We start from the raw sequence: 12950 nt of genomic DNA, 5'->3' as shown, positions 1-12950 counted from the left end.
GATTTTTTCCTTCTACTTAATGATAATGAAAGTGATTAATACACAGTAAGAGTTTGTGTTTACTGTTCCAATTGGAGTAAAATTCACCACACACCATGGCGAAAATAACAGTTTCCTGAGATATAATTCTTCACCGGAATTAAACATATTTTTTGATTAGCCCTCTATTTGTTTTCCATGAACACATCTTCAGTGCGACCCGTCTTCAAAAGATACAAACATAGAAATAGTTCCCTGCGGGGGGGGGGGCTCTGTAATGTTTCGAAAGTGAATTTTGAGGATCTGCTCTTCAAAGTTGTTAGAAATTGTCAGTAGTAGCAGTAGCAGGAATATTATCAACTTCCTGATAATGGTTACGTCTCATGTTGGGAATTATTTGTTAGCATTTTGTGTTACGTTAACTGTGTTAGGTTAATTGAACGGTTAACTTCGTGCCCTCTGCGTATAGGACGTAGCGTTCACATGGTCGAACCTTGCAGAGTTCGAAAGAGATGTCTACGCCATTCGCTAGTACGCCACTAAGTGGACGAAGATATATCTAGTTACAATCATTTTTGCAAAGGAATTACTAAATATCTCGACTGTTCCAAGCCTATTTGCTGTTTCTCACATTTTTTTTATTTCTTCCCTTTATTTTATCCTGCAATTTCTTTTGTTTTTGCGAATTTATTTCTAAAAAAGAATTAAAAAAACTAGTAGATAATGCTAACTCATTAATTTTATATCCACCCCTTTGCTTAATAAAAGTGAAAGTACATGAGAAAACCTACTGGTGGCTGTTTGATCCAATGGCCGAAAATAATAAACGAGTTTTGTCTGACGGGGTCGTCAACCACACCTCCCTCACAAGCGGTGCTAAGTCGTTAAGTTGCATTACGCTAGGTTATAACCTTTCGCAATTTAAACGAAGCTTCACACTAGGTTAACATAAAAAACTATTATAATTGTCGTCTGAAATCGTCGGAATCATCTTAAGCTCACTATTCAAAAATTTAAAATACGGAATGGAGATTCAAGCTCTGATCAAGCGTGAAAGGTTTTCTAGAAAAATTTATTTATTTTCAAAACTAATTAATTGCTCATCAAGAGATTCTATTTTGTTGTTGCTACGTTCATTTTCCTATAAATATATATGAGCTTGAGGAACGTAGAATTTGATGTAGAGCACAAGTCCACTTGGGGCTGTCTACGTCAAGGACAAAATTTGCTCTTTAAGGCTACGTAACGGCTTAGTCTCAAATTCTGCTAATGTGAAACGTCCAATGGCGAAGTGTGAAATCGCCATTAGATGCTCTCTGAATAAAAGGGGTTTGCATTTGCTTACCCTCTTCCCCAATTGTCACTCCCTGAGACTTGACTGTAGGAAGAGATGGGTATTCAAGCTTTGATGATGATCTTTTGGCTTCGGAAGCAGGATGGCTTGTCATGGAAAGACGGATTAAAAGGCATTATGGGAAAACAATTTCAATTTATTTTCAAAATTTATTAATTTCTTCAGTTAGAATTTCCTTTTTGCTGCTACTACGTTGAATTTTCCACAATGTAACAGAAGTTTAGGAAATGTAAATTCGATGTAGAGCACGAGTGTATTTGGTACTGCTGACGTTACGGATAAATAGACGCAAAGTCTTGAATTTTTTTTTAGTGTGAAAGCACCATAAATCGATTCAACAATCCAAAAATGTTGGCATCTTTTTGAAATACAGTTATGTGGATCCTGTTTTTTGACCCAAATTAAGAAACCTGGTTGTTTAATGCCATATTATGGTTTCGCAATGGATGACGCATAACAAATTAAATACATTTTTTTAAAAGACAATGAGCTATTACTAAATGGTTGCATTCATGGGGGAGCCCTCTGGTCTGAGCCCCTTCCCCCAAAATTACTGTCTGACATAAAAAAGGTAACACAAATGTATGTAAACACAGTCGACCACAGGAATACTTTTTTATCTCCATCCCCAAGAAAAAAACCTGGACACAGCCGGCCCTAGATTACTATACTTCTGGACCAAAAAGTTTGCTTTAGATTTAATAACAATCGGCACATTCTTTACGTATTTTGTTGTCTTTATTGATTCACTTTAGATATTTAGGTATTACGAATTAACTTTATATATTTACATCTTACGCATAACATAATCATTTCGTTTTCGCTGATATAGGGATTACGAGAAAGACCGAAAACCCCCGAAAAGAAAGAAGTTGCTCCTGCTGTGGAAGAAGTGAAAGCGGAACCATCGCCGATTAAAGCAGGCATCTAAAAGCTCTTTGTCTCCTAACCTGGTTTATTTTTGTGAAGTATTTTCGGAGGTCAGTCTCATATATTCCGTATTACAGGAGGGAAAAATAGCCCCGCTGTTTTAAAACCAGGTCAATAAATCTACCACTACTGTAATTACTAGTACTAACAACTCACCGAAGCACGAAACTGTCTGAGACCAGCATAGCTACGCATGCTCCCTCTCCATCTCAATATATTTTAAACCTCACTCCTAAAACCCCTCCCAGAAAGTTCAAGTTTCCCTTAAAACTTTTCTTAAGACGTCATCCCAGCCGGTTCGCGGACAACATGCTCAACTAATCCTAAATGACGAATCTAGATAGACCTCGATTTCCGGAATAACCATGCCGTTTTCAAACACGATTGAATCTTTTGCGAGAAATATTAAACCAGTAAAAAGAAAGAAAATTTTTTAATCCCGGCAGTTTTTGCTTATAAAATATCTGTTTTTCTGTGGTTTGTATCTAAATTTATTGCTGCGCATTATGACTCTAAGAATCACATTTAAAATTGCTCATAAATTTAAACGCCACAGCATTTTATAGAAAATAGCCTATGATATTATTTGCTGCAGTTTTAAAAGTATGCTAAGGATGTGGGGCATTTATAACCCACCTTTTCAAACGACTTACATCTGATCGAAACGCATAAGGCCCTTATCTATTTCATGTTCCTTTCTCAACATAATAAACAGTCTACATTTTTGTTATGGTCTTTATTTTTTGAAACGTGTTATATCTCTTTTTTGAGATGAAAAATTGATTTCGAGCCTCTGACATAAAAAAAGAAACAAAACAAAAAAAGAGATTCGAGAATGGGGCTTCATGAGGCCAGCGAAACAATACGAGTGTTTCGGGAGGACAATTGCTTCCCTTCTTCTGTGCTATGCAAGAAAGTTTCAAGAACACATGTTCGTCTGAGTTGACCATAATTTGCCTGGAAAAACGTTTGATAATTTGAATAATAAGTGCCTAAAATATAAGAAAATGTATTCTTTTTTTTTTTTGGGGGGGGGGTACGTCTCCAGTCCCAAGATTATAAACAGTCTATTTTTCGAAAATATGCTATATCTTCTTTTGTAAAGAGATATCGTTAAAATTTATAGCCTTTGATATTAAAGTTGTGAATGTCTAACTTTGAATCTAGATAAAGCTCTTCCTTATATAATATCCCACTGGATATGACCTTGACGTTTGACAAAAGAAAATATACGGAATAAAATATATAAATAATTAAGAAACCGCAAATGAGGGTGACTTTCAGCCTGTAGAAAAGAAGTGAACGAAAAGCCGAAGCAGATATTTCGGTAAGGACATCCACCAAGCGGTCCTCAGTGCTCAACACAAAATAAGATAGGCAGGGAGAAAAAATTAAACATAAAACAAAAAAAATCTAAACTTTTAATGTGATGAAAGTAAAACAGTTCAAAATAGGGATGATACCTTTTTATTGACAGTGAATAGATATAAAATTATTTAACTGGATATTTCGAACATATAAATATATAAAATATATATAAATAATTAAGAAACCGCAAATGAGGGTAACTTTCAGCCTGTAGAAAAGAAGTGAACGAAAAGCCGAAGCAGATATTTCGGTAAGGACATCCACCAAGCGGTCCTCAGTGCTCAACACAAAATAAGATAGGCAGGGAGAAAAAATTAAACATAAAACAAAACAAAAAGTCTAAACTTTTGATGTGATGAAAGTAAAACAGTTCAAAACAGGGATGATACCTTTTTATTGACAGTGAATAGATATAAAATTATTTAACTCGATATTTCGAACATATATACAGTGTTCATCATCAGCAGTAAAACTTTTACTCACCAGTTTTACTGCTGATGATGAACACTGTATATGGGTTCGAAATATCCAGTTAAATAATTTTATATCTATTCACTGTCAATAAAAAGGTATCATCCCTATTTTGAACTGTTTTACTTTCGTCATGGAAAGGCAGTGTGGTCTTCGAAGTTATCTATTTTGATATGATCTGTAAGGAGAGAAAGAAAAGATTTCTTTTGAACTGGCTTCTTAATTATTTTTATTTTTTCACATTTGCTTTTCTTTTTTGTCAAACTTCCTTATGCAAATAGCTGTTCGTCAATAATAATAAAAAGAACACATAAAAATAGCACATTTTTCAGTTTCTTTTCGCTCCTTTTAGATTTATGGTGCCTAGCATGGGTCCGGCTTATTCTATCCGTTTATCGCCCGCCCTGGAAAATCCTTCCTTACTTATCGGTTATATCATAAACACTCGAAAATTCGTGACGCGCTCAAAGACAAAATGCGCGCTCAAAGACAAAATGCGCGCTCAAATGCGGCCCACTTGAAAAAATCTTTGAGGTAGTTTTCATAATATTTGTTTCTAAAGTATTATGTTTTAATCATATTTTGTTTTATTTCATTAGTATTAACCAAACTTCACTTTTCAAGAGTTTCTTATATAACTGTCAAGTATAGGTCCTTCCTCCGGAACATTTTTCCTGTGGCACATTTCTCCCTCTCGTGGAAAAATCATCCACCGTGGAAAATTCTCCCCATGGAACATTAACCTCCCCCCCAACATTTCCCCTTGGAAAATTCTCCCCACATTTAAAATTGAGCAGCTAAAGGAAAACTGATAAAAATAATAATAAAGAAGAAAAGAAGTGATTATTGGAATTTTACCTATTTATCAAAATACATGTAGATAAGGCATAGAATGTAGAATCAAACAGTTCATGGCAATAAACTGCAAGTAAGGAGCAACTTCGGCCGACACTAACCAAAATTCTAAAACAAGGAATGTTGATAACTATCGATACATCGACAAAATTCACTTTTTATTCTGGTCTCAAACATATAAAGTTCATTAAGTTTAATAATGCGCATCAAACGCCTCGTGCTAGAGGAAATTTGCTTGATTTTTGTAAAATGGAGAATATACCCCCAAAAAGGCAAGTTATTATAGTGAAAATCTACTTTTAGATTCGTCATAGTAGAGATCCCTACTGTGGAAATTTCAAGCTCCTTTCTACCAAAATATGGAATTGCCCCCCCCCCTTCAGAGGACAGATGATAGTTGCATGTTAATTTAATTTTTTTATTAATAATTTTAATACCAATATTACTTAAATCATTCAGTAAAAATGACCAGCCATTTGGTAAAATCCTTTGCCCCCTCCAAAAATTTTGGCTAGTGATGCCTCTGGTCGGTACTAGACTTTGCCCATGGGAGGTAATTATTAGTTCTTCTTGGTTCCAGCCTGTTTTCTCTTTGCACTTTCATCATAGAGTAACTTTTCTACAGTTGCCACTAATTACATATTATGCAATTATTTTCTTTAACCTTTATCTCAACCTTCTAAGACAGCTTAACTCCAAAAAGCACAAAAAAGATTTATTTTAAACGACAATGTAAGAACAAGCAATATAGGATATTCCATAGCATATATTCTGCCCACATTTTGGAATTCAGGTACAATATTTCAAAATACCTTCTTTTCTTCAATATTTTTATTTGTAATACTTACTTTTTGGCTGTTGATTTTTGATGTGGGGGAATTTTCCAAGGGGAAGAATTTTTTCTTGAAGACGGTTTCTGGGGGATGGGATTTTCCGTTGGATAATTTCCCAGGAAGATGTTTTCCGGGGGGATACTTAGCACCTTTTAGCATATAATATAATATGTTCGAAGAGTAATTCAACATGTTATTATGTTCAGTACTGTCCTTCTGTATTGCCACAGCCGGGATGACGCACAAGTAAATATGGTCTTATTTCTAAATATGATGCTATGTAGGGTATTATGATTCTAAAATCGATATTGGATGTTAAGTTTTTATGTGTTTAATAATGGATATTTCCAGGTTATAAAAGGGCAAACATGATTTTGCTGATTGTCGCAGTTTTGGCAGTAATCCAAGGATTTTCATGCCATGTTTACAGACTCGGGGCGTGTCCGACAGTTGATCCGTTTCCAGAGTTTGATGTGTCAAAGGTAATTATATAAATTTTATTGTTGTCTTTAGTCCAGGTCACTTTACTTAATTTCTTACAAACCTTGGCGTAAATTCAAAAATTCTTTGAGGGGAAAAATTTATTTTCCTATAAATAGTCCAATGTGGGGAAAACTATCAAAAATATAATAAATGGTAGAATATTAAACAAACTGAGTGGTAGGCCTTAGCATTTCATTCAGACTAAACCGGCATTTCTAAACCAGAGTTGCTAACTGGACATTTTATGTCAAAAGGATACATTTCCTTGTGTTAGAATACACTGACATAAAAGTACAAAAAGTGACACATTTCAAAAATTTGGGACAAAAAATGGGAAAAAAGAGACGCTTTTTTAAATTTATGACATAAAAGAAAACATTTCCAAACTGGATATATATTTTGGTAAAAAAAAATATTGCTCTTTACCAAAGTAGGGCTTTTCCCATTTTTTTTTTCTGAGTATCCACGTTATCCCAGAGATGTCGTAAGCAAAGGATTTTTTCCAGAGTAAGGGATTTGCAAGTTTAAATGAGTTTGGTGCTTCCACAGTAAGCCGTTTTTATGACCATTTTATATGGATTTGTTTTTCATTTTCATTACATTTGGTTTTATCTGGCCGCTTTGGGTTGGGTTTACAAAGCGTCATTTGGTTAATAATACCACTGGAAACTAAAAAAAAAATCTTTCCAGTTTTTGAGATTTTAAGATGGACACATTTTAGCAAAACTGACACATTTTAGCAAAGAAATTGCACTGAAGTGCTTTAAGATTTATTCAAAGGCTTTTTTTTCAAACAGTAAAAATTTCCTTAGTTTAAAGTCAACGATGTTTTCAGTTAAATGTCAACTTTGTTTGGGAATAATAAAGTAGGAGGTCAAAAAAGTTGGTCTAGGGATAATACCAAGTCAATCTTAGCTGTGATTCTATGGATTCTACATAACGTAAACATAAATATATTATGTGATTCTACGTAACATAAATGATGACAACAGGAATCGCATTTTTTTTCAAAATTTAGAACGACTTTTGGATGTGTTTATTGCAGCAGTGACAGCATAATGACTTTGACAAGCCAGATAGGGGGTAAACTGTTGGAGGTTCTAGCCTCTCAAGATGTTATTACGCCCACCTGGGTCTAATGCAATATTATAGTGCACGTGTATACTACACCTACGTAATAAGGAATGTTTTCTAAGAGATCCAGGTGCATGATACGCTATAGGGAATGTTTACTTTTGCGTGTTACATAAAAGAGTTTGGTTTTTATGTAATATTTATTTTTTTTAAACTTACAACCCCCCAAAATTCAGGATTTCTTGGGCTCTTACGTCATAGGGTTGGCTTGTTGCATAAGAGGGTTTTGATTGTTTAAAAACTTTCAGAGGCCCTCCCAATCAAGATTCCTTTGCTGTTACGATTAAAAACCTACGAGGGTCAGAAAAAGCCTTCAGGGCCCCTAGTGGGCAAGACGCTGGACCCTAACAATCAATTCTAATGGACCCCCTAGCTTCCAATTCCATCGGGTAGTATCTAATTCCATGGGGGGGCCCTAGGATCCAGTTTCATTGGACCCCTTATCCAAACCACCAGGAGCCCTAGCAACCAATTCCAATGAGGTCATACAACTCAATTTTATCAGGCCCTTAAACTAACCACCAGGGGCTCTAGCATCCAATTCTGTCTGGGGCCCTATTATTCAATTTCATTGGGAATCCTAGCGAGCAATTCCAACAGGGTCCAAATCCAACGGGGACCCTTGCATCCAATTTCACTGGAGGTTCTAGCGTCCAATTTCACGGTGGGAGGGAAGGCCCTAGAATCCAATTTCACTGGGACCTCTAACCTATCCATAGGGTGTCCCTTGCATCCAATTCAATCGGGGTCCTAGCATCTAATTTCACCGGGCTGCTAACCTAACCACCGGGGGGGGGGAGCTTAGGCTTACTATGCCGTTAGAGGTGCACTGTAGTATTGTGTAAGACCCAGGTGTGCGTAATAACGTCTTGAGGGTCTAGTTGCTTCAATGGGTACACTCCTATGGCTGTTGTAGAAAGCATTGTGCTGTCACTATTAATATGATTCTTTGATCTGTGCTGCAAAATATGAAGTAAGAACTTATTGGCTTTATATGAAAAAAATGGTAAAAAATTAATTATATATACTTTTATATAGTTATATGAGCCCATTAGAAGGGGATAGGGGATGATTAACAAATAATAGTTCAAATTGGGATAAGTCCATTTATTAGACGGTTAAAACAGATACAAAAGTCTGGATATTTCGACCACATATACATCTATTATCGTCAGCAGTAATAAGAAAGCATTAAAATTAAACTTATTTAAAGGTAACAAAATAATAAATTTCGGTTCATTCGCTAGATTTTTCTTAGAGAGTTCAATAACTGGGTTCATCCAAAGTCTTGAATTATAAATTTCTTATTTGATTTGGGGATAAGTCCCCATTTGAACTTTTATTTGTTCGTCAAAAAAAGGCCCATGGCCTTGGAAAAAGAAGCTGGTTAAAGGTATGACGTCGAAAAAGAAGAGAGGGGATGAATTGTCAAAAACACAGACAAAACTGAACATAAAATTAGTAACCTAAAAGTGTCCCTCATTTTGTTCTTGCGCTTCTCCTTCTGAAAAGCCGCTATTCTATACCTTTACCCCATAACTTTCAAGCTTTCTCAGACCTATTGGATTCAATGATATATTATTCATCAATGCTGCATTCCTCATAGAGAGTTCTGTTTTCTTGCTTTTAAAGTTAATCAATATGTTACGGTTCGATACAATCACTGTAAAAATGCATCCAACTATTTTCTCGAAATTGTCCAGAATTCCGGTTTTTTGCAGATGGATGGTCAAAACCACTGTTTTACAGCTCTTAACCGTTGTAAATTGAATGGTTGAATTTTCATCCAGATCGTCTCATTTTGGGGGATGTTTTTCGCTTTTTCCTAAAAGTGTGCAACTTCCATTATATTATTAATGTTTGATGGATATCTTAAAATGCCGTATTTTATGCTGATTTTTTAAGACTTTAGTATAATTTGTGTGGTTTACTGTTCTAAGGAAAAAAAGTCTATTTCAGTACGTTACAGTTTTCTAAAGTTTCCCCCAGGGCATCCCTATGAATCTTTTAAGTACTTATTCTCAATTAGATCTCGGGGGGGGGGGTCGAAAAGACTCTATTTTGATTAATACCCCTTAGTAATGATTTTGGGAGAGGGTTGATAATCTCTTCTCGTTTAAAATCCTGGGTAAGCCTTCAGGTACTCTCTCTTCTACCTTCCTAAATTATGCTCGTAATGTATGTATGCTCAATGTAAGTAAGTAAGTAAGTAAAATATTTATTACCCGTATTTTTCACATAGAACAAAACGGAGTACAATGAAAAAAAAAAATAAAAGAAAAAACAGAGAGGAAAAACGGAGAGAAATTTAAAACACAACACGGAAAAATACACACTCAAGAACTGTAGAAGTGTTTAAGCCAGAGGTGGTTCCATTTTGCCTTAAAATTAGAAACCAACCGGTTTACCGCGATACTGGGGTCTACAATCCTGTGTTTATCAATCATATAAGTATTTTTCGTCCACAAGGGGCCTCGCAGCAGGAACTTCGCAAGCCTAAAATAAAGGGACCGAGGCTTGTGTTTTTGGGTGTCAGTTAATAAATTCCACAATGGCGCAATATGTAGAATATGCGGCACTGCGACAGCGTTATACATATTCGCGTGATACTTTCGGTATAAGAGGAGTCTGCTGGCGACGATAGACCCATACGCGGTGCGGAGTTTTTTCTTGACGTGTTTGACGAGTCATAGACGAGTTTCGTTAAGGTTACGGCCTATGGGTAGACCCAGATACACGACGTGAGATGAAACGGTAATTGACTCGCTACCCAGCTGGAGGTGTTCAGGCTGAGAAGGACTATCGTTGAAAAAAAGAACTGCAGATTTAGAAGTATTGAAAGCCAGGCCGATTTTTCGGTATTCATCATGTAGGATCAAGAAATTCGATTGCAGACCCCTAATAGACCGACTTAGATTTAATAGATCGTCCGCGTATGTAAGTAGCAACACATTTATATTCTTGGAGATACATGAAACATTGACACATGCCTGGGCATTTAGAACACTGTTATTGTACAAACTTGGGGATAATAATGAACCCTGGCGGACACCTTTCTTTACTGGAAGAACCACTGATGTGATGCGGTTACCTATCTTTATACGCGCTTTTAAAAGGCAATACATATCGTACAGTACGCTAGTGACACGGAGGGTTACACCTTGCTGGTAAGCGGCTAAAAGGGCCTGAGCGTGAATCGATGAATCAAACGCTCTACTCACATCAAAAGCACCAATCACTATAAGGTCACCAGATTCGTGAGAATCTGCTAGAATTAGCGGCAAGACTGAAGAGAGCGTGAGCACAACCCAGACCGGGTCGGAAACCGAACTGGTGGTCAGGCATTCGGCACGAATATTGAATTTCTTTTGAGACTAAGATCTCTAGAACTTTACAGAGCACTGGAGCAACAGTGATTGGCCTGTACGAAGAGCATTGGTCTGGTGGTTTCCCTTTTTTAAGGATGGGCGAGAGCAAACCGACACAAAAAGAGTCAGGTACTATACCAGTGGTGAAAATAATCTGGAATAGCAGCGTCAGATATTCAATAAGCATAGTGGTACCGTGTAGCAGTATGCTCATTATACTCATCATTTATGTATGCTCATCATGTATGTATGCTCATTATGCTCATCATGTATGTATGCTGAATGTATGCCCATCATGCATGTTTTATCCTCTTTTTTCTTTAGAACACTTGTCATGTGGATAATACATTTTGTAAATAATTTTGATTGGCGTGGCTAGGCTACATGTTCATTCACTGGGCATGGCTATATCCGGAAGTCAAGTTTGTGAAATAACAAACTATGAAACAATATGCCTTTGTCCAAATCTATCAACTGTTAATAATTATGGTCATTGGCAGTTTCTTCTGAGAGCGGAACGGAAGGATTGGGCGAGGGGTTTGTCATTATAAAAAAGGTACACCAGGTGGTGCCTGCCATTCGGGTCAAAAGCGTGCCACCCTTAATAAAAAGTTTGCCAACTGGTGTCGTGTGACGGGAGTATGCCACTCATGGATGAACAAATGGTGGTCTGAAATGTTATATCGCCCAGAGTGGGTAATCTCAGCAGTAGGATTCTCAAGATAATATATTTTTTAAATAGTTTATTTTTTCATTTTTGTTTCAATACGAATAGCAATGATATTTTTCATGATAATGAAGCAAAGCAAAATTGTTTTGTTGGGTTGGGGGAGGCAGTATGATTTCAGTTCATTGTTATGTGCTTTTTAGAAAGATATGCCAAGGTATATCTAGTTTTTAGAAACTGATTGTAGCGGATCAACTTCCTTAGCCTCTCCGCACTTTTTATTACCAGGTATCACCTAGACAGGTGGATTTTCTTTCCCTTGTTTTCTTCTACCCTAGATTCGAAAACTCTGTTCTTGGGGGTATTATAGAATCTTTTCCGTCATTCTTTGAAATGGATTTCTTAGTTCTTTACTCGTTGCTAGAGCAAAAAAAAAGATGCATTGTGTAGAATGCTGATTTTAAGCTCTTTTTTATGGTTAATATCGCGTTAATAATACTAGGACCCAACTCCCCCGATGGTCCCATATCTAGCCTTTTTAGCCCTAGGTTATATGCAAAACTAACATAAAATTAAAAAACAGTATTATTAGGTGTTTATGCTATGGTCGTTTCCAATTTAATAGTCATTACCCAGACAATGCACCCTCCCCCCCCCGTGATGGGCACATATATAGCCGTAATACTACATTTGGTTTTACTTCTTTCCATTGTTTGATCTGTTGTAAAAACCCGCTACCCTGTAATCTGTAGATTACAGATGCATTTTAAATAGTGGTATAATGGAATACCACAAGAGTGGTATTTCACTAGAGTGGTACAATGGAAAAGATTCTCTTTTTTTTATTGAAAAATGCCTTTTTTAGTATTTTCATGGAAGAATTTGAACCAAACAATAAGTTAGTCCTCCTTAGTATCTCCCCACACTAAAAGTAACCCCCCACTAACTTTTCATGAGTTGGCAACACTGATGATGAACAGTCGTAAATATAAACAAAGTCTTAAGTACTATTCTTCAATGAGGGTTGGCATATTTTGCAGAAAAAATTCAATTACTTAAAACAAAATAAATACAGATTTGTATTTTTTTTAGTTTCTTGGAAGATGGTTTGTCATTCAGAAATTTTCAACAGCAAGCTCATGTTGGACTTATGATTTTCTGAAGAATGACACAGACAATTCCTTCCGTATTGAACAATCAAGGGAACAATTTCTTCTAGATACCCTTGGCTATGACCACACCTACAAATACATTGGTACATTAGACTTGCCAGACCCTGAGCGCCCTGGGGCACTTAGAGTAAGGTTTCCTATGAGTAAGTTCCCCTAATTCTTCTATTCTTGTTTTCTCTACATTTTTTCAGATATCTCCCCTAATGAGCAAAAAAATAAACTTAAATTATCTTCGAAGCGTAAAACTACCACTAATCGCTATCAATAAATAAGTGAGACTCAAAACGAACAGAAAGTACAATAAATAGTTGAGTCAAAGTCAAAACGAGCAAAAAT

The 12950-nt window shown here is 36.2% G+C and overlaps 1 protein-coding gene across 2 annotated transcripts in view; it reads left to right on the top strand.

Moving 5' to 3' along the window:
* Positions 1-12950, top strand: part of LOC136039190 (apolipoprotein D-like) — a 37355-nt gene that overhangs the window by 3382 nt on the left and 21023 nt on the right. Inside the window, exons 2-4 of one of the 2 annotated variants that reach the window (XM_065722711.1) lie at positions 2166-2313; positions 6142-6272; positions 12535-12757. In XM_065722711.1, the coding sequence (XP_065578783.1) occupies positions 6159-6272; positions 12535-12757 (337 nt within the window). In that variant the 5' untranslated portion in view covers positions 2166-2313; positions 6142-6158. The remainder of the gene's footprint in view (positions 1-2165; positions 2314-6141; positions 6273-12534; positions 12758-12950) is intronic. The other variant, XM_065722712.1, reaches the window with a different exon arrangement.

Source organism: Artemia franciscana, chromosome 19, assembly GCF_032884065.1.
Source record: "Artemia franciscana chromosome 19, ASM3288406v1, whole genome shotgun sequence".
Lineage (NCBI taxonomy): Eukaryota > Metazoa > Arthropoda > Branchiopoda > Anostraca > Artemiidae > Artemia > Artemia franciscana.
Note: the sequence above shows the minus strand (reverse complement) of the source record. Positions and strands in the feature narration are given on the sequence as shown.